The sequence below is a fragment of the Homalodisca vitripennis genome, chromosome X, assembly GCF_021130785.1.
Source record: "Homalodisca vitripennis isolate AUS2020 chromosome X, UT_GWSS_2.1, whole genome shotgun sequence".
In the NCBI taxonomy this organism is placed as follows: Eukaryota; Metazoa; Arthropoda; class Insecta; order Hemiptera; family Cicadellidae; genus Homalodisca; species Homalodisca vitripennis.
This window is the reverse complement of record NC_060215.1, coordinates 11570849-11592960: the sequence shown is the minus strand read 5'-3', so window position 1 is coordinate 11592960 and position 22112 is coordinate 11570849. Positions and strand designations below refer to the sequence as shown.

The window sequence follows — 22112 nt, the reverse complement described above, 5'->3', positions numbered from 1 at the left end:
GCCCGCGCCCTGCCAGCGCTATTGGACCGGCATCCAACCGGAGTGTAGTGCTCCCATTCATTTCTTCTGGAACAAGGTTGGATTAAAAATGTGTTTTTTTACTTCTTATACTGAACTTGCGAGGACTGGGGTGCAGGGAGCGCTGCCAGATGTTAGATCTGGAGGAGGGCCAGTACCTAGCCAGTATTTATTTAGTTAGTTACATGACCTGAAGGGGAGGATTTCATCTTTAATTCGGATTCGTGGAGGCAACTAAGCCCCCGCCTCCTTCGAAAATTGGCTTTAAATAGATTTTTTTAAATTTCGGCTACAAACTTGAAACAAAATTACTTTTCAAAAATAGTGGGCCTAGAAATTCTACAACCTTTTTCCTCCCCTCAGTTCATAAAAAATTACCAGTTAAAATTTTGCTACTGCCGTACCTGATATATGTTATTTATAGACCAAATTTCTATTTATTGTGTTATTATTATATTATTTATTTATTATGTTATTGTCATTATTGGAATTATATTTATTGTTGTTATTTAGTTTTTAAGTTACGCGGTGCACCGTGGTGCTGCATAATTGTATTTTGCATGGAAATGTTTGCCACCTACTAATTATATTTCTTGTACTCGAAATCTTGTCTCGTTTTTGTCTCTTCCCACTAGTGGCATGTGATTGTTTTTTTTTATGATTTGCTCCGAGTTTGGGAGGGGCACGCTTCCGAGGCCTCCTGTATTTTTCACTAACTCGGAACAAAATGGTAGCAGAGCGTGGTTGCGTGTTTTTACCCTCTGCGGGCCCGGGGTTTTTGTTTTGCCACTGGTGGTGAGAGAGATGAGTTGAAGTTGTTAGTTGACTTCCTGCGCCTGTGCCGTCTCGCTGTGCTATTTTCCGCCGATCGACAGGAAGTGTGTGAACCTATTTCTTTCCTGATTTTTGTTACTTGTGTGTTTTTGTTATACATTGTCTTCGTTGTTTTTTTTCTGGTTTTGTTCTGGTACGGCGTAGTGTTTTGTTGCGGTATTTTGGTTTCGCTGCCGTGTTTCGTGGACGGCAGGAATTCTGGGGACCCTGCTGAGAGTGTTGTCTCACTAAGTTATTCACTTGTCGCCTTAGTTATTGCTTTGTTAGTCGTTGACTTCGAGTCAGTGTGTGTTACTTGTTAGTCTGTGTCATTTATTTATTTATCATGCCTGTCTCTCTGGTGCCTGAATACTTGTTGAAGGAGGATCTCCATTTTGAGTTGTTGGCTCGTGGGCTTACTCCGGGTTCCGACTGCGAGTCCATGCGGAAGCAACTGCGTGATAATATGGAACTGGACACGACCTGGCCTAGAGATTTGACGTTCCAGAAGCAGAGGCCTATTTTGGAGGCTAAGTTGGAGACGTTTGAGAATAGTCAGGAGGACTGGTTGGAGTCGCCGCCCACTGGCCGAGAGAGGGCTAGGTATTTGTCCCGGCTTACCCATCTACATATGAGGCTGTCGCTACTTAGAGCCAAGCTTACCAGTTCTGGTGATAAGGAGTGGTTGGAGGAACGCGTCACCTTGGTTGACGGCCTGCTGACTGTACTCGAGAGGGACGAGGGGGCAAAGGCTCCTGAAAAAACTTTGTCTGTGATTGACTCTGCTGCGGCTGTTAAGGGTGAATGCCGGATCCCTGGGTCAGTTGTTGCTGATTTTGATGTGGGCGTGGCGTCGGGGGTGTCTGGTGTGGACGGGGCCCGGGGGCCTGCGACCCAAATGCCTGCTGGATCTGGGGGACTGGGGACTGTGGTGACGGGATCCTTTGTTCAGTATCACAAGCTTCCGAACCCACTTACCCCGTTGCTGCAGCGACTACCAACGGTGGATGGTCTAGATACTGAAGCCTTGCTGCGGTTTCTTTCTGAGATCCTGCGACTGCATGACTTGCCTGGTCTTCAGGGAGCGAGCTTCCTGCATGTCATCTCTCCGTTTTGTAGGCCACCTTTGGGTGACTGTCTGGTTCGAGTTCTCCAGAGGGGTGGTTCCCTGGATGATTTTCATAGGGAGGCATTGGATTTCTTTGTTCCTGGTCAGTTGAGGGAACGTCTCCGTGTGGAGAAATTCTTTAGGCCTCAGGGCAACGGAGAGAGTTTGGCTAAGTTTGTGGCCGAGGTGAGGGACACTGATAGGGTGTTAAGGCTCAATATCCCCGAAAGTACTGTGGTCACCACCATTCTTGAGGGTCTCAATCCTGAAGAGAGGTCCCGTCTAGTTTTTGCTGGTCGCCCTTCCACCTTTTCTGAACTGGATCGTCTGTGCATTGCTTCGCGCAGCGTGCAGTTTGCTGACCGGCAGAGGGCGGAGAGGAACAATCATCGTTCCATCCAGCCCTCCAGGGCTGTCACGGCCGTACAGAATCCCGTGGATGGGCCACATCACTCTGGTGGGCTTCATCCACCCATCTGCTATGCCTGTGGTGAACGAGGTCATACTCGTCGGGAGTGTCCTAGGAGATATCGCACTGGTCCAAAAAACTAGATCAAAGGGGGGTTTTCTCTGAAGTTCCCCCGAGGTCTAAGAAAAAATTTCAAAAAAATAGTACCTGTGCGAAAAATTTGATTAATAGTTTGGACACTATGAGCCTAGCAGAAAAGGGAAACCTACGGCTTAGGACAGCATCTTCGGTGTGCCCTTATATCAATATCTTAGTGGGAGACTCAGTGCATAAGGCCCTAGTTGATTCCGGGTCAGCCTGTAGCCTCATCTCTTCCCGTCTTTTTGAAGCCATTTCAAGGTTAGGTTTGGTGAAGCACACCGAGGAGTCTTCTTTAACTTGCTGGACTGCTTCTAATTCCCCTCTTCCAATTTCGAGGAAGGCTTCAATCAAGTTTAAGGTTGAATGTTTTTCATGGGTGTGGAGCTTCCTTGTGGCCCAGGACCTGAGCATGGACTGTATTTTGGGGGCGGATTTTATTCAAAAGACTGGTTTGGTGCTGGATCTTCAGGCGGGCCAGTCTTATTTCAAATTCAATCGGCGAGTGTCAGTCCCCTTTTCTGATAAATGCAAATCAACGCCGCAGGTTGTGGAGGTGGAGTGTGAGGAAGGTTCTGCCCCTGGGGACCCGTTCGGTCACTTGGATGAGGAGCAAGCTGGGGTTCTCCGTGAGCTTTGCTCAAGATTTCCGGAGGTCCTCACACCCAAGCTCGGTTCTACCCATCTCATTGAATATGAAATTCGTCTGACTGACACTCAGCCAGTACGCTCCCACCCATACAAGTTGGCTCCTCCAAAGATGGAGGTTATGCGTGGTATCATCAAGGATCTCTTGGATCAAGGAGTTATTGAGCCCTCAAACTCATCGTATGCCAGTCCAGCATTCTTGGTTCCAAAGCCTAATGGAAAACATCGTATGGTGGTTGACCTAAGAAAACTTAATGCCAAAATTGAAATAGACTCAGTGCCTCTCCCCGATCTCCATTCTGCTTTTGATTGGTTCGGTAAGGCCAAATTTTTCACTATATTTGATTTGAACCAAGCATATCATCAGATTCCGTTGAAGAAGGAATCACGTCCTCTCACGGCCTTCTGTGTTCCGTGGAATTTGTATCAGTACCGATCTGTGCCTATGGGGCTAGCTGTGGGGGCCCAAACGTTAACTAGGTTGCTCGACTCCATCTTCCACGATGTGAAGTTCAGGTATGTCTTTAATTATCTTGATGACCTTCTGGTCTACAGTGAGTCTTTCACGGAACACGTTAAACATCTTGAGGAGGTCTTGGTTAGGTTGGGTAGGGCTGGCCTTACAGTCAATCCGGAGAAGGTGTCTTACGCCAAGTCTGAAATATCGTTTCTCGGTCACCTCGTGTCGTCTAGGGGTGTATCTATAGACCCTGCCAGGACCCAAGGCATTCGGGATTTCCCTCCTCCGAAGGATGCCAAGGGTGTTGCCAGATTCATCGGCATGGTTAATTTCTACCGTAGGTTTATTCCTGACTTTGCCGAGGTGGCCGCCCCTCTGAACGCCTTAAGAAGGAAAGACGCAAAGTTCGTTTGGGGTGAAGATCAAGAACGTGCTTTTCAACTGCTTAGGGAGGCCATTATCCAACCTCCTGTGCTGCGAATACCGGACTTTAGTAGGCCCTTCATCTTGCAGACTGACTCCTCATCCTGTGCTGTAGGAGCTGTGCTTTCTCAAAAATTCGACGGCGCTCGGCAACCTATAGCTTTTGCATCTAGGACTTTGACCCTTCAGGAAAAGAAATCTTCTATTTATGAGCTGGAGTGTCTGGCGGTCGTTTTCGGCATGGATAAGTTTCGGAGGTTCCTAGAGCATTCCGAATTTCTGCTGGAAACTGACAATCAGGCTCTTTCCTGGCTATTGGCCCATCCTCGACAACTCGGGAAGATTGGTCGCTGGGTTGTCAAAATTGCGGCCTTTAAATTCAGGGTGCAGCACATTCGCGGCACCCAAAACGTCGTCGCCGATGCTCTTTCTAGAATGTATCATCTACCCAGCGATCCTGTTGATTCTCAAGCACCGTTGTGTGGGACTGTTATGTTGGATTTCCCTGCTGCCTTTGAGAGTTTTGGCTCTCACCAACTTCAAGACCCCGAGTTGTCAAACATCATTGGTGAGCTCCAGGAGGGAGAAGCCCACTCTCCTTACTTCTTGTCCAAGGGTGTCCTCTGCTGTCGTGCCCGACGCGGAGGTGGTCCCAAGATTGTTCTGCCGAGTGCCCTCATACCGATGGTCTTTTCCTATTTTCATGTTTCTCCCGTGGGCGGTCATTTAGGGATTCACAAGACCATCGCTAAAATCAGAGATAAGTTTATCTGGAAGAGTATGGACAGAGACATTGCTGGTAGAGTACGAGCTTGTCATCTTTGCTCGGTCAGTAAACCAGCACAAAATACCAAATTAGGACTTCTTTCCTCCGAGGTGGCGGAGCGGCCTCTTGAAAAGGTGTTCATTGACTATGTGGGGCCCTTTCCCCGTAGCAAGTCAGGGAACACCTCCCTGCTTGTCGCTGTGGATGCTTTCTCTAAGTTTTGCTGGTTGATTCCTCTTAGGAGTGCCACGGCGTCGCTCACCGTCAAGGCACTCAAGTCCCGCCTTCTACAGAATTTTGGAGTGCCCGCCACCTTCGTCTCAGACAACGGCACACAATTCGTGTCGAGGGAGTTTCATCGCTTCTGTTTTGGGCATGGAATCAAACATGTTACGACATCTCCTTACTACCCCCAGCCTTCTCATGCTGAGCGGTTCAACCGCAATCTCAGAGCCGCCCTCATCGCTTATCACGCTGAGAAACAAACTACCTGGGATGAAAACCTGAGCTGGCTTCAGTTAGCCTTCAATTCTGCTCTTCACGAAAGTCATGATTCCACGCCTTTCCAGGTCATGTTTAGTCGTCCTCCTTCTGATCCCTTGTCTAATCTCTGGAGTCTGGATAGTCTTCTACCAGTGCCTGGTACTCCCAATGTGAGTGACACTTGGGAAGCAGTCAGGGTTAAGCTCCTACAGTCTAGGGAAAGGGTGAGGAGAAAATTCAATAAGGGACGTATTGCTAACCCCTTCCAGGTGGGGGATCTTGTCTTTTGTAAGGCCCATCCGGTCAGTTCGGCCGTGGATAAACGGGCAGCCAAACTTTGCTATCGGTGGACAGGTCCTCACCGGATTCTTCGTTTTCTCTCCCCAGTTACTGCTGAGTTGGTTGATCCCGTATCGGGGAGGTTGTGGCGGAAGGCCCACGTTTCTCATCTGAAGGCCTTCCGTGGTGATACCTCTGGTCATGCTCTGGATACTGGTGCGGCTGCGGGGGTGTCCGGGTACTGATCACCCCTGGTTTTCCCTGTGGTGTTGTTTTACTCTCTTTCTATTTTCTTCTTTCTCCAAGAGAGGCGCCTCTCAAAATTTCAGGAGGATCGTGTTTTGTCTGCCTCCTGCTCAGGACTTCGTTTCCTGTTAGGGTTCTCGACTTCCCGTATCCTGTACCAGAGCTTGTTGGTTCTTCTTTCAGTGGGGGAGAGGTTTTGTTTGGGGTTGCACCCTTTTTAGTGGGGGAGGTTGAGCCGGGGCTCAGTTTGGACAATTTATTTTTGTCTTTTATTTTGCCCACCTCGGCCACTCTTGTCAGTCGGTGGGGGAGTCACTCCGTCAGAGTATTGATTTTCTGCCTGGTTGAGGTCAGCTGGTTGACCTTGACTAGTTTACCGACCAGCTGTTCACCGGCACCGGCACTGGCTCTGGCTACTGTTCGGAGCGGTCAGACACGTTCGGAGAAGCTTACTGTGTTCTGGCTGTTCTCTGTTCTTCCCGTTTCTCCATGGCTGGCTAATTCACCGACTTTCGGCAGGTAATTGTCTTTTTCACTCTCTTAACTTATTTAGTTGGCGGTTTTTCTCTCCCACCCAGACATATATTATCGTAGATTAGTTATAAGTAATTTATATATATGTTTATTTTGTAACTTGTGTTCCTCGTGTACGTGTTCGTGTCGCTAAGTGTTCGTTCCTGTCTTTCGTACGTTCTAAAATTTGTTAATTTATTTACTATGCTAGTTTAGTTTTTTATCTTTCGCTCTTGTGCTTTCTAACTGATCCGTTCGGCGAACGGAAATTATTTATTCCGTGTACACACCTTGTTTTTATTTAGTGTAAGCGAGACGGTACAGACTTTGCAAATTTTTGTTACCTCGTGTTTTGTGTTGCGTGCAAAATTGGGTGGCAACATTCATGATTTCAATTTTATTATTTAATTATTGCCTTTATAGTAGCGTGAAATGATTAGAATTTAATTATTGTTATTTGGGAAATAATGTATTGTTATTATTTGTAATTTATATAATTATTATTAGGCCTACCTTACAATTAATATTTAATAGCAAAATGTAAATTATTATAATATTATAATAGAATGATTAAAATCCAGCGAATTTTAGTTACAAGTAATTGTTATCACGCTTAATCATTTAGTATGGCTGTTCTAGCCTATAAGTAAATGTTTATATATTTGAAAATTTGTTTTGTTTGTAATATTTAATATTGTCACCAAGTAGTGTATCTTTTAATACTTGGTGTCTTGAGGTATTTTTGGGAAATAGTCTTCTGATACTTAAAAGGTACTGTTAGTTACAGATTGTTATTTTTTTTTAATTGTTAAATTTAAATATTTTATTATACTTTGTGGCAAACATAATTAAGTTTTTATTATTTCTCGGGTTGTAGTAAAGTTGTTCTGAATATCTACTGGTTATGTTGGGATTCTATAGGGTCCCCGTGAGTGCCGTCAGCGGGACTGGTGCGGCGAGTCTGCCCGAACAACTGAAAAATTGAATGCCCGCGCCCTGCCAGCGCTATTGGACCGGCATCCAACCGGAGTGTAGTGCTCCCATTCATTTCTTCTGGAACAAGGTTGGATTAAAAATGTGTTTTTTTACTTCTTATACTGAACTTGCGAGGACTGGGGTGCAGGGAGCGCTGCCAGATGTTAGATCTGGAGGAGGGCCAGTACCTAGCCAGTATTTATTTAGTTAGTTACATGACCTGAAGGGGAGGATTTCATCTTTAATTCGGATTCGTGGAGGCAACTAAGCCCCCGCCTCCTTCGAAAATTGGCTTTAAATAGATTTTTTTAAATTTCGGCTACAAACTTGAAACAAAATTACTTTTCAAAAATAGTGGGCCTAGAAATTCTACAACCTTTTTCCTCCCCTCAGTTCATAAAAAATTACCAGTTAAAATTTTGCTACTGCCGTACCTGATATATGTTATTTATAGACCAAATTTCTATTTATTGTGTTATTATTATATTATTTATTTATTATGTTATTGTCATTATTGGAATTATATTTATTGTTGTTATTTAGTTTTTAAGTTACGCGGTGCACCGTGGTGCTGCATAATTGTATTTTGCATGGAAATGTTTGCCACCTACTAATTATATTTCTTGTACTCGAAATCTTGTCTCGTTTTTGTCTCTTCCCACTAGTGGCATGTGATTGTTTTTTTTTATGATTTGCTCCGAGTTTGGGAGGGGCACGCTTCCGAGGCCTCCTGTATTTTTCACTAACTCGGAACACAACTTGAGAAAATCATATAATAGGGATCATAAAAAAGACTCGTTTCAGAAGAAAGTAGAGAAATTTGTTACAGAATCCAAATCAAAACTTTTCGACATTGCCGCTTGTAAATGTCAAATGATTTACACTTGTCAATGTGGGAAAAAGACAAGTTCCTGTGACTGCCCCATTATAATGGAGTGCAATTGTGATAAACAGAAAAAGATACCTACATGCATTGGGGGTGTAGATAAGGTAGTGACAAATCAACTCTTGAAGAAAGAAGAAAGGAAACAAGCAGAGAGCCTGTGGGAAAACTTGAATGATGGTTTTGAAAAGGAAGCCAAGGAAATAGGAAGATCTTCGCAAGAAAATCCGACTGAACCTAATCCACCGACAACCCCCTCCAATACATCTGAAATGAGACTCAGTCTTCAATCAACTGCTTTAGTTAGTGACAGATTTGGCATATTTGACAGAGCAACGGCAGCAATAGCATCGAGTGTGCTATTTGATCTTGGAATGGTATCGGAGTCAGATACTTCACTAGTAATTGACAAAAATAAAATTCGAAGAGAAAAACAAAAGGCAAGACAGGCTATTAAAGAAAAAGACCTCGAAAATACAGAAACAAAGGGAATCTACTTTCATGGGAGAAAAGACAATACTTTTTTCCAGGATAAACTTGGAAATAAAATGTACCGTAGGGTCAAGAAAGAAGAACACATAAGTATTGTACGAGAACCAGGAGGCCAATACATAGGTCATGTAAGCCCAGACAGCTCAACTGGACAAGGGATTGTAGAAAGCATTCTCAAGTACCTTGAAGATAATTTCTCTGATTTAGATGAGGTAGAAGCTGTTGGTTGTGATGGAACAACAACCAATACTGGTTGGAAAAACGGAGTAATTCGAAATATCGAAGCGAAAATTAATCGTCCACTCCAGTGGTTTATCTGTTTACTTCACTTTAATGAACTACTGTATAAGCACTTATTTCAGTTCTTGGATGGAGAATCTATAGGACTTTCAACTTTCAGTGGAGTTATTGGCGTCTTCCCGATTGCAACAAAATGCCTGTTGTGGAGTTTGAAAAAGTAGAATCTGAAATCATAGATATTACACAAAAGATCTAAACAAAGATCAGCAGTACCTTCTCGATATCGTCAGAACCATCCAAACGGGCAATTGTACTCCAGATCTGGCTAATAGAGATCCAGGGCCTCTAAGTCATTCCCGTTGGTTGACTTGTGCTAATAGGGTGTTACGTTTGTACATTTCAGATAGTAATCCTTCAAATGAACTGAAGATTCTTGTTCAATACATAATGAAGACCTATGCACCAGTCTGGTTCGACATAAAACGCCATCATTCCGTGAAGTATGGACCAAAACATGTGTTTAAAGTAATCCAAACTACCAGAGATTTGTCAGCTGAAATAAAAAAAGTTATCGATCCTGTGATTGAAAGAAACTCCTTTTTCTGTCACCCAGAAAACATGCTGTTAACAACGATAACTGACGAAAAATTACATATAAGAGAGTTAGGTTTCAGAAGAGTTTTGAAGGCAAGAAGTGTGGAAAATAACAGCAAATCGGCTGTAAGAATATTTCATACACCCACTCTTAAGTTTGAAGCTAAGGACTACAGTGAGCTCATTGATTGGTCTAAATGCAAAGTTTCTCCTCCTCCTATGATGAGGAAAATAACAACGGAAACAATATCAACCTATTTGAGGAACAAAACTTTACCAGAGTTCGAGTTCATGAACTTTCCTTGCCACACACAAGCCGTGGAAAGGTGTGTTAAGTTAGTGACAGAAGCGTCGGACAAAGTGTGTGGTCAAGATAACAGAGATATGGATTTATCAGAACCACATTGTTATCAAGGTCTGTCATGCCAAAATTTGGACATAAATTAGAGTTTAAACCTTCGACGTCATTCTAAGGTATGTAAACTTAGGGAAGCGTAGAACATGTAAATAATGTAAATACATTCAAACACACCCTATTTGGTTGGATGGTTGGGTAGGGTGTGGGTGGAAATCGAGTTGCAGCCACCTCCCCGTGGTGAGTTCTGGGTCATTCCACCAAAACATTGGTGAAATGGGCAAAGAGCTGCAAATCTGTGATGTTTTACTCTTTGAAGAAAAATTGTTATTTTCGTACAATTTTCTAATAATTACGATATTTCTTGAGAACCTTATATGTTTGTTTAAAGTATCTAAATATTTTTATTGACGTTATGGACTTATAAACGTAATATATATATGGTAGTACAATAAAAAAATCATCATAAGACGGTTTAAAATATTTTTTTGAAAATAGCAAAAAAAGTACACTTTTACAAAACTTTAAGCTCGTTGCGCAAACTAAAGATTTTAAATAATATTTTTTAAATTATTTTTCTCTTAATCAGCTCAAGAATACGCAACTTTTGAGCCCTATTAGAACTCGATACTCGAAAATTTAGTTTTTTCAGCCCACCCTAATGTATCTGCCTGTTCCTCTAGCGCTACCACCATCGACGACGATGTAGTACTCGATGATGCAAGCGGAAGGGTTGAGTCCATGGACACAGACACTGGAGCATGTGTAATGGACTACAACCTTAAGCTCCCCTTTAAACTGCGCAAGCGTTGGGTGATGGAGTAGAAGAAGGCCGACGACACCTGGCTTCCGGACAGTCAATGGAGGAGGCAAACGGGCAAGATGTCGGCCAACGAAAGAAGGAAGATGAGGAAACAGAGGGAGGCAGCACCGGAGGCAACTGCAGGTGCAGTCTCTACTCCTAGTGGGAAGAGAGGGCGCTCGGGCGTTTCTTCGGCGGAAAAACCCCTGCCGAAGAGGCGCCCGACCGCACCTCCTGAGCAAGCAGAGCGTGCGAGGAGTACCAATCCCTCAACGGAGGAGGGATTGGGAGAAACATTCAGGGAGGTTCTGACGGGACATAAGCTAGTCTTGGTCCCTGCGAACTTTCCTGAGAGGCTCCTCTCAAAGTAGGAGGCTATGGAGCTTCGGGGGCGCTTTCTCGACGAGGTACTCTCAGCAGAGGGTGTGTGCCTGCAGTTCAAGAGGTGTTTCCCGGAAAGGGGGGCTCTCGTCATGCTGTGTGGCAGTGACGAGACCAGGGATTGGCTGCGGGGTCTGGCTCCGGGGCTGGGGATCGGTGGCCCTGGGGGAATAGGTGTGATCTGTGGGGACTACAAAGACCTCATAAGATCTACCAAGGTCTTCCTAAGGGTTGATGGTCCCATGGCCGAGAAGGACTCTGCGACCATTCTCAAGGCCATAAATAAACAGAATGCTGGGATCTCTGTGTCCGACTGGAGGGTTGTTGGAGATGTCCACACGGGAGATTCCAGAACACTCGTAATTTTAATAGATGAACAATCTTCAGCCACTCTTAAGGGGAGGGGCTGGAGGGTGTTCATTGGTGTGGAGCAGGTCCAGCTGAGGGCGCGGGTGGGGCGGCTAATCATGGGGATCAAGGTTCTTCAGAACAACAGCACAATAAGGCTGTCTCGGCTGTATTCTGCAGACGCTTCCTGTCGGAAGATTATCATGTGGCTCTGATACAGGAACCTTGGATCAGCAAGGGAAAAATATCAGGGCTTTCAATGACAGGGGTGAAAATTGTTAGTGCCCAGGGTGAAAATGCCAGGACATGTATTGTTGTAAGCAACAAGGTGGACAGCATTCCTGTTCTGGAATTTTGTTGCAGGGATCTCGCCACAGTCAGGCTGGTACTTGACGAGCCCTGCTAGTTGCATCATCATATCTACCGTATGATGATGCGGAGTCCACGCCCTCCAGGGAACTCGCTGCCTTGGTGGACCATGTTGGGAGGAGTGGAGCGGAACTGGTGGTGGGATGCGACGCCATCTCGCACAACGAGGCGTGGGGCAGCACCAACACCAATAACAGAGGTAAGTTACTTCTAGAATATATTATGTCCCGTAGTCTAATGATTGCAAATGTGGGAAATGTGCCCACGTTTCGCACGAGGACAAGAAGGGAGGTGCTAGATGTGACCATGATGTCGGAGGGTATGGCTGGTCGGATGCATGGCTGGCATGTGTCTGACGAGCCTTCCCTCTCTGATCATGCTCACATCTGTTTTAAGATCTGTGAACAGATGCTGGAAAAAGTTCAGTATAGGAATCCGAGGAACACAAACTGGGTATCATACAGGGAAAACCTCAGGGCACGGCTGGATTCTGATTCCACTAATGGGAAACGGATTCACAGCGCGGCGCAGCTTGACGAATCTGCTGACGGTCTTACTTCTGCGATTGTCGGCTCCTTCGATCTCAGCTGCCCGGTTATCAACAAAAATAGATCAAAGGTAGCCTGGTGGAGCTCTGAACTGGCCTCTTTGAGGAAGAGGGTCAGGGCTCTATTCAGGAAAGCCAAAACTTAGGGCACTTGGGACACCTACCATGAGGCTCTTGCACTGTACAACTGCAAGGTTCGTACGGCTAAGAGGTTAGCCTGGAAGAAGCTCTGCACCGATATTGACAGTGTGCAGGGCAGTGCAAGGCTACAAAAGCTATTAGCAAAGAATCCCATCTCGCCGCTTGGTAGTCTCAAGGACGATCAAGGTGTTTACATTACTGAGCCGGAAGGAGTTCTGAAAGTTATGATGGGAACACACTTCCCGGACTGTATTGTTCATGAGGGTGAACAACCACCCAAAAGTGAGGGGAGACATGCGGGTCGCGCCACCCATTTGCAGTGGAGTCTGGCGCACCGTATTGTTACCTTCAGTAGGATTGAGTGGGCTATTAACTCATTCAGTCCTTACAAGGCTCCTGGGGGCGACGGGGTGAGACCGGTTTGCTTGCAGCGGGGATTGGACATTCTCCTTCCCCAGCTGTGCCGACTGTTCAGAGCCTCCGTGGCTCTCAGATACATCCCACTATCCTGGAGAGTGTCCAGAGTGGTGTTCATACCGAAGCAAGGGAAGGCGGGCATGGATCGGCCGAAGTCTTTCAGGCCGATATGCCTGTCCTCCTTCCTTCTCAAAACCATGGAGAAAATGGTTGCCAGGTTTGTTTGGGAGTCAGCTCTTCTGGAGTGACCTTTGCATCCTAACCAGCATGCCTACACTCCAGGAAAGTCATGCGACTCGCGCCCTGCATCAATTGGTATGCAGGATTGAGAAGACGCTGGCGGCAAAAGAGGTAGCCATAGGAGTCTTTTTAGACATTGAAGGCGCCTTTGACAATACAGCCACTCAGGCGATTATCAATGCGGTCTCAAGACGTGGCGTTGATGGTCAGGTGTGTGACTGGATAGGGGCCTTGCTCACAGACAGAGTTGTTGATACAACCCTCAGGGGAGCAAGTGTTAGTGCGAAGACTACGAGGGGCTGTCCGCAAGGCGGCGTCCTCTCTCCTCTTCTGTGGAACCTGGTTGTGGATGACCTGCTAAATTCTTTGAATAGCAGCGGTGTCTTTGCACAAGGGTACGCAGATGATATTGTGATTCTTGTGAGTGGCAAGTTCAACACAACAATCATGGAACTGACCAATGCTGCTCTGAACATAGTGGGAAACTGGTGTGATAAGGTTGGCCTCACCGTCAACCCCACCAAGGCTGCCGTGGTTGCCTTTACCAGGAGGCGACAGATGGAGGGCATTGGTCCCTTTCTATTTAAAGGCTCACCCGTTGAGTTGAAGCCTGAGGTCAAGTACCTGGGCGTGATCCTAGATAGGGTTCTAAACTGGGGACCTCATCTAGAAAGGGTCATTGCCAGGGGTAAGTGGTCTCTAATGCAATGCAGACGTGTGATAGGTGGGCCCTGGAACCTGAAGCCGAGGGTCTTGTACTGGCTTTATGTTTCCGTGGTCAGACCTGCACTAATGTACGGAGCTGTCATATGGTGGCCAAAAACGGAAGCCAAGTCGGTGGTAGCACGTCTGGCGGGTATCCAAAGGATCGCCTGCCTTGCTATCACTGGGGCTTTTCCTAGTGCGCCAGGCGCGGCTCTGGACTGTTGTCTTAATCTCGCCCCCCTGGACATTGTCATTCGAGCTATGGCCAGGAGGAGTGCCTACTGTCTTCAGCAGATGGGACTCTGGTCGGGCTGCAGTGGTGGGCACTGCAGAATTAGCACTCTGATACAGGAGGATGTTTTGCACATGATCTCTGATCAGATGCCACAAAAGTTTTCCTCTGACAAACCCTTTAGGATTATTTTACCCTCAAGGGATGATTGGTCAGAGGGGAAGAAACCTCTTCCGCCAGCGGAGCTCGAATGGTACACAGACGGCTCCAAAACAAAAAGCGGCACAGGCGCTGGAATTCTGGGAGTGAGACCATGTAGGGAGCTGGTGGTTCCTATGGGTCCATATCCGACAGTCTTTCAAGCGGAGGTCGCAGCCATTATGGAATGTGCTCGTGGAAATCTTCGTCTGCGATATAGGGGCAAGACGATTAACATTTTCACGGACAGTCAGGCAGCGCTGATGGCGCTGGATTCTTGTGCAATCAAATCCAAACTGGTTTGGGATTGCTATCAGACCGTTTCCTCCCTTGCCAGAATCAACAATGTAACCGTTTGTTGGGTTCCTGGTCATGGGGGGATTCTTGGGAACGAAAGAGCTGATGCCCTGGCCAACCAGGGCTCAGCAACAATTATGACGGGCTCTCAACCGTTCTGCGGTGTTCCAAGGTGTGAATCCTCTAGGGTTGTCTCGAAATGGATTCGTGCGGAGCATGGGAGAAGGTGGAGGTTGCATCCGGGTGAGAGTGAGTAGAATGGTATTACAGTCACCTTCCTCCAAGGTGGCTTCGGACCTTCTCTCATTAAACAGATCAATGTCTTCTAAGGTCATTGGTCTCATTACGGGGCATGGTCACCTGAGGAAGCATCTACACAGAGTTGGCATCCTTCAGGAGGATCCGCTCTGTGGAAGGTGTAATGAGCAGGAGGAGACTGCTGAGCACCTGCTCTTTGATTGCCCTGCAATAGCAAGAGAGCGGTATGCCATCTTTGGTAGCTTGGACAGGGGTGGTGAATTTTCCCAGGAGGACTTGATAGGTTGTTTTCGGCGGTTTGTTGAACTGCTGAAGTTGTAGACTGGTGGGCCTCATGGTGTTTCCGGGGTGCGCAAAAAGCCCTTGAGGCTTAAGTGCATGGCAGTAGGCCGCCCCAAGGGGGAAAAAAAAGAAGTTTTTGTAAAGGGCCAAAACAAATTTTTTAAAAGTTTATTTTATGGTTCCTGAATTTGCATAATACATTAGAAATAATAATAGTCCAACACGAAACTTAATAAATAACCCCATCAGAGTTCCCATAAAATAAGTTGTAGGAACAAGTTGAAAAATGAAGTTACCTTATTGACATGAATAATAAACAAGCGCTACAAATCATCATTAGTTTAAAATATTCTTGATCAGATGTAAAATTCTTGAGATTTTCTCTTTTAGTTTCGAATAAACATAGTGTCTCATAAAGTTGAAGCCGGACCGACAGTGATAATAATTACAGATGAATTTATTATGAAGCTCGAAGCGGGTACAGAGCCGGCCGGCCACCGTGCGTAGCTGGAGTTGCATAATGCCTTTATCGTCTTATCTCTCTCTCATGAAGCCTGTCTCACTACAGCTTTTGTTGATTGAATTACATGTTTACAACTGAATAAAGACATTGATCTCAAATTTTAACGTTCGAAATAATTACACAGTTATACAAAATAAACTTAAACATCTAAATCCTAATGTCTATAAATAGCTTGAAAACATTTATGAGTATATATCTCTAGTAAGAAACAATTATTCATAAATTAATTTTGTTATTAAAATAAATGCATACATGAACTTAATAAAACACGACTCACCTCTTACTAATGGATGAATGAAGAAAGATGAACAATGTCAACTGTAAATCACAAATTGTCTTATCATCAAACAACACGCATAACTGCAGACTACAACTTGCGAAATCGCAGACAGAAAACCATTCCAAGGAAGGGCATTTAGATTTTAAGTGAAGGGCAAGTGACTGGAGTGAAAACTAAATAATTTCACTCTGACTCGCACCTCGTTGCCATGGTTACGACACTTACACCATGCAACAAAAAAGAGTACCGTAGTCCGCACTTCATTCTATTTCGCACCTTGTTACCATGGTTACGACACTTACACCATGCAGGAACTAGCAACAAAAAAGAGTACCGTAGTCCGCACTTCATTCTATTTCGCACCTCGTTGCCATGGTTACGACACTTACACCATGCAGGAACTAGCAACAAAAAAGAGTACCGTAGTCCGCACTTCATTCTATTTCGCACCGGAACATGAACCTAGAGACTGAGAGATTATTTCCCAATTACCTAATTCAACTTCTTTTCGTGACTTTTTATGCAAAATCTATTATATATCCCCTTTTTCACAACTTTATTAAATTTCTATACAAACTTCCTAACTTTTCTCAACCGCTAGACACCCTGTTTACTGCAGTATATAATTCAAATTTTTAACCTTCATTCAAGTGAATAGATTTACAGCATGTATTATTTATTATACGTCAATACAATAAATTAGATCTAAACTATATGAAAAATTACTGATTTTGTAATAACTACCAAGATGTTTACAACTAATTTTTTAGAAAATACTTTATATTTTTGAAATTGAACATTTATTCAGTCTTGTTCTTCTAGGACTAGGAAAATTATATTTTTCATTCATAAAAGAATATTTTTGTTTATTAATTTGCTATTTTTTATAACTTTTGATATAATAAGTACAGTTCACTTTTATTTGTACACTTTGATTTAATGCCTCTTATCATATTTCATGATATTTTATGATAAATTTAGCATTTTAACCCTTTCCGCTCGTATGTCGGACGTCGTCCGACATTGCTATTTTGCCGTTCCGCTCGTATGTCGGACGCCATCCGACATTGCAGTGACGTCAGCTTTACTTTATTTTTAGCCGGCCTACGATGTTTCCGATTGGTGCTGCGATCGCACGGCATTCTCAGGAACTAATAAATTACAGCTGAACTACGATTAGTCGGCTGCTGATTTATTTTGCTTTGTCATTGTAGTCACGTTTCCTAACCAATTTTCAGACGTGTTCGCATTAGTGACTCGATATGTCTATACCAAGTACCTCTTTTCTTTCTGATTCAGAAGTTATTGCTGAATTACTTAATTAAGGCAAGGATAATCAAATAAACATACAAAAGCCAACAGTTATCTGTCAGTATAACAAATATATGGGTGGCGTGGATCAAGCAGACCACTATATTGCTTCCTACAAATTTCCCCGTAAATCTCTGAAGTAGTGGAGAAAGCTATTTTTCTGGATGTTGGAAGTGGGAATAGTAAATAGCTTTCTCTTGTTCAACACGAATAAACAAAACCATGGAGAAAAAACAATTCAACACAGGAATTTCAGAGAAATCCTTATCACTGAACTTGTAGGCCATGTCCGTAACCCTATGAGTTTGAAGCGGGGTCGTCCTTCATCAGTAGAAAAAGAAGAAAGGCTAAACAAACAACCTCACTTTCTTGCAGCTCATCCAACAAAAAAAACTAAAGACTGTGCTGTTTGTAGCAATAGAAAGGTGCCAGGAGGAAGAAAGGAAACACTTTACTATTGTAAAACCTGTTCAAAAAATCCTGGTCTTCATCCTGCAGAGTGTTTTGAACGATACCATACCATGCTAAAATATAAAACTTATTAGTGTAATTATCAAATTTTATATCTCTAAAATATAAATTAGAAATAAAATAAAATTATTATACAATATAATAATGTATATACTTTATTGACTTCCAGTTTGCTAAAAATGGGTTTTTACTGAAAATATGCTAAAATAAATACGAGCTGAGGGGGCAGACTAGTGAAAAAAATCCGAGTGGAAAGGGTTAAGGATGTTTTGATTTTTTGTTATGTAAGGAACAAGTACGGGAATTTCCATTACCGGCAAAGTATTTTAAGCCTAATTGTAGTACTTTATTTAACAAATTATATTAACCTATACCAATCCTCCAATTTTTAAATATCATATATCATTGAAATAGTTGTTTTCAACAACTATACTTATATAAAATAAACATTTATTATGACTAAAAAGTTATACAATTTTTTATATCTATATATTATTCCATAGGCTAAGTGAAGTCAATGGAATATACAATATATATTGTTCCGATTTAATGTTGATTTAAAGAACATACAGTTCATGACACTTTTTTAAAAACATGTTTGTTTTATAGTTTATGCACATTCACAAATGAAGCTTTTATATTTTCTGAAGGGAAAGGCAACAAGTTAATTGTGTAATAATCAACCTAAAAATGAAATAAGGAACAAAATTAATAAATATTATATGTAGAAACATATGTATGTATTTACAATAGATACAAGGAAAGAGGAACTGTTATCTACAGAGTTGCTCTAGGACACAAATTATATTCAGCTGGCAGGATACAAAACCCATTAAAACTGGTACTTATGTATAAATGGTTCTCTTTTTTTGAAACAATGTGAGTTTTAAAGCCATCGGTGAATATTCACGTGATCATGAGTCATGAAATCAAGCCCTCACAAAAACATCGGATATCCGGAGATAGCAGTTGAAAAACCACTTTTCTCGCCAATTATCCGGCGATCACCTATTCAAGGATTAATGCATTGATAAGTTCAAAATGAGATATTTGATCTGTTCTGAACACTTACTTGGTTATTCCAAGCCTTACGGTATCCGTCACGGCCTGACCAGACGTACACACGGCAGTGCACTCCAACGGCGCAATGGCCTGCACGAGCACGAGGTATGTTCTCTTCGGCAGTCTCCATGGCTAACTCTTCCCACGTCATTGTATCTGTTGATGGAAATATGTATTTACAAGAGTTCATTACAAATTTTCAAAACGATAGATAGACAAAATAACTTTTTTGATTAGAAATATAAAACTGTACTATTCTTAAAATTAAATGAAAGATATTATTTCTCTGGTTTAATTAATTGCTTGTCGGGTGAAGTGTTACATGTAATAAGATAGTACCTACACCTGTCACAATAAAGGTTACTAGTAGAGACAGGTAAATATTTGAATATTGAATCACTGCTCATGAAGAAATGTCGAAAAAAGGTATGGTGGTGAAAAAGCAAGGCAACAAACATAACATCCAAAATGCCATACAGAATCAACAATCAGTAATTTGTTACACATGGTGTTCACCGAATGAGTTTTCTCAAGACAATGTCTGCCATTCTTGACGCACACACAGACTCAATTCTTCATTCTTGAACATAGACTAAATTTGTAATTATTAGTGCTTTGGTAAAGCTAGCTTGTTGCAAAATGAGATTACTCAAATACTCACATGTGTCTTTAAAAAAACAAGCAATATAAGTTTTAGTTATTGCCCTTCACTTCTGACAAAAAAAAATACTCAATAATCAATCTTAATTTGCAATTTATTTAAAAATTCTTAATATATTTTTGGCTTCATTCTCAAACACTAAATATATTCAATTTTGTGATGGTCTACATCCAAAACAATTTGGCAATGTTTTTATTTTGATTCAACATTTCATTCTCAATTCAGAATTTGATTTCAATTCTTTTAATTGTCACTAGGAATAGAATATAGAGAGAAAAAAACAAAAGGTATGGTATAAAAAAGAGTTCAAACACTTGATAAATATGTGTATATTCGATGCACATGCGCTTCATACCAAACAAGGGGGGAAATTGACAAATCTTCAATTTTGGGAGATTCTTGTGGAGAGGATTGTGTCAGAACACCATGATGAGAGCAAAAAAATAAAAAAAGGAAGACCATCTGCTGAAGAAGACCCTCTTCGTCTCATCCAACGTCACTTCCCTGAGTATGTACCTCGTACAGAGAAGAAAGAAAGTCCAACAAGGAGGTGCGCGGTCTGCTCCAAACACAATGTGCGCCGAGAGTCGCGCTACCAGTGCAGTGTCTGTGATGTAGACTTGTGCGCGGCTCCGTGCTTCAAGGCATTCCATACCCAAAAAAAATTACTAAAACCTTTATGGGCCAGATTGTAAATATTGTGTATATACGTAGTGTCTTAAATATATTTCTATGTTTAGAAGAAAATAGTTTAGTGATCTTTTTGAAAAACTTATCGGAACAATGAAAAAACCATGAAACGACATAAAAAGGAATATTTGCTGATATTTTATATTTAAAATACCATTTATATACGGTTTTGAATGTTTTATGCCATTAAATATGTATAATAAACAAAATTATAACATAAAAAAATAAGCACTTTTTTCATTTTTCAAAAATTTTAAAAAGCTGTTAAGGGGTTAAGGAAAACCCCTTCAAATGACAACTTGTATTAACCCTTTTAAGGCCAATGACCAATTGAGTTGCACTAGTCTCAAAGGCCAGCTCCTGATATTGCTCAGGTACCTTGAAGGCCAGGCTATTTTTGTTCCTTTTTGCATAGTTTTAGTAAATAAGCTGTAACTTCCATATTGCTTAGTAAAAACTGAAATTCTTTTTTTTAAATTGTTTGTAAAATTATAGGCTTAGACAGGAAACTATAAGGTTGGTGATAAAAAATAAAATATATTTTTTACATACATGTTTGTTTGTAACATTTGTAAGAGTAATTTACTTTTTTTGGTTTTAACACCTCATAAAAAATACAAAAGATTGTTTTGCACCCAACTAACACTTATTTTCTAAAACTACATATTATTTACAACAAACATGCCAATTTTCAAGTGCTTATCAATAATAAAAGTGAAGTAGGCACAAATTATTCAAAATCTGCAACTGCAGCTTATTTGTGAAAATTGTAGAAAAGCTAGTCTTGTCTTCAGTTTATACAAAAAATATCTTTTTTCTTCATACAACTCACAAGAATCCATACAAAATAAACACAAAACACTGTTAGTAATTAAAAAGTTTTAAAATTATTATTATTATTAGGCATATTTACATTGTTTGGTAAATAAAAAGTTTCTTTAGTAACAAAACTGAACACCGGTACCACTAGCAAGTAAATTGTTTACTAAAGTGTTTTCACTTGTAGGTGATTTGCCTCTCGTTCTTTTGCTCATATTTATACTTAATAGTTCACTGCAAATACTCAGAAATACCTATAACATCGTACACAATTACTGAATTGCATCAACAAATTATAACCACAACAACTTTAACCTATACACCACAACGCCGTTGTAGTAAGACAGACGATTTCATCGAAATGCATAGAAGTATAATAATAGAAATGATGCAAGAAACGGCAGTGTTTGCGTTTACTCATGAAGCCCATCTAACCCCAAACAAGAAAATATCATATTTGGTGGCATTTGGAAAGTTTACTGGCCAGAAAACCGGATATAATGGACGGCTACCTATTGTAGCCGTCGGCCGCGAACGCCATTATGATCACGGCTACCTATTGTAGCCGCCGGCCTTCAACGCTATTTTGACGACGGCTACAACAGGTAGCCGTCGGCCTTATAAGGGTTAAAAGTATTGGTAAAAAAATATTTATGGTGAAAACAACAGGGCTCCATTTCATTCAGTTAATCAGATAACTGGTTGGCCTTGTCAGTCCCATCCGTCAGTATTCTGCAGGCATTCTTTAAGTCATAAGCCTAGCTGTACGAGGGTACACATTTTACTGCAAAAATTGTTTATATACAACAACATATAAATCAAGATGGCAGATAGCGAATTTTAACCACATTTCACAAAGCAATTTTGGGTGGCATTAAAAATATTAAGTCACAATCAATCCAGATAAATGCTAGTAAAACAAGGTTTATCTAAATTTTTCCTGGAATAAAACAAACTTTACCTAAATTGAGACAAGCCAGTTGGTTTGTGCACTTCCATTCTTTCTCATTTGTTGCAACTTTCACATCGTCCATAACCAAAGGTACCCAACCGCCAAATACGAACATGCGGTTAGATATCATGGTGGCTGTGTGCAAGGACCTTGGCAGAGGTGCATTTCCGTGTACGATAGGCTTCGCCCAGGACATGGAATCTGCAAACACAAACATCTGGTTAGATATCATGGTGGCTGTGTGCAAGGACCTTGGCAGAGGTGCATTTCCGTGCACGATAGG

General features: G+C 42.2%; 1 protein-coding gene across 1 annotated transcript in view; it reads right to left on the bottom strand.

Annotated features, from left to right (window-relative positions):
• Positions 1-22112, bottom strand: part of LOC124368683 (host cell factor 2) — a 117103-nt gene that overhangs the window by 50648 nt on the left and 44343 nt on the right. The window contains exons 5-6 of the mRNA XM_046825969.1: positions 21839-22030; positions 18718-18863 (exon numbers count right to left, since the gene is read on the bottom strand). Of these exons, the coding sequence (XP_046681925.1) occupies positions 18718-18863; positions 21839-22030 (338 nt within the window). The remainder of the gene's footprint in view (positions 1-18717; positions 18864-21838; positions 22031-22112) is intronic.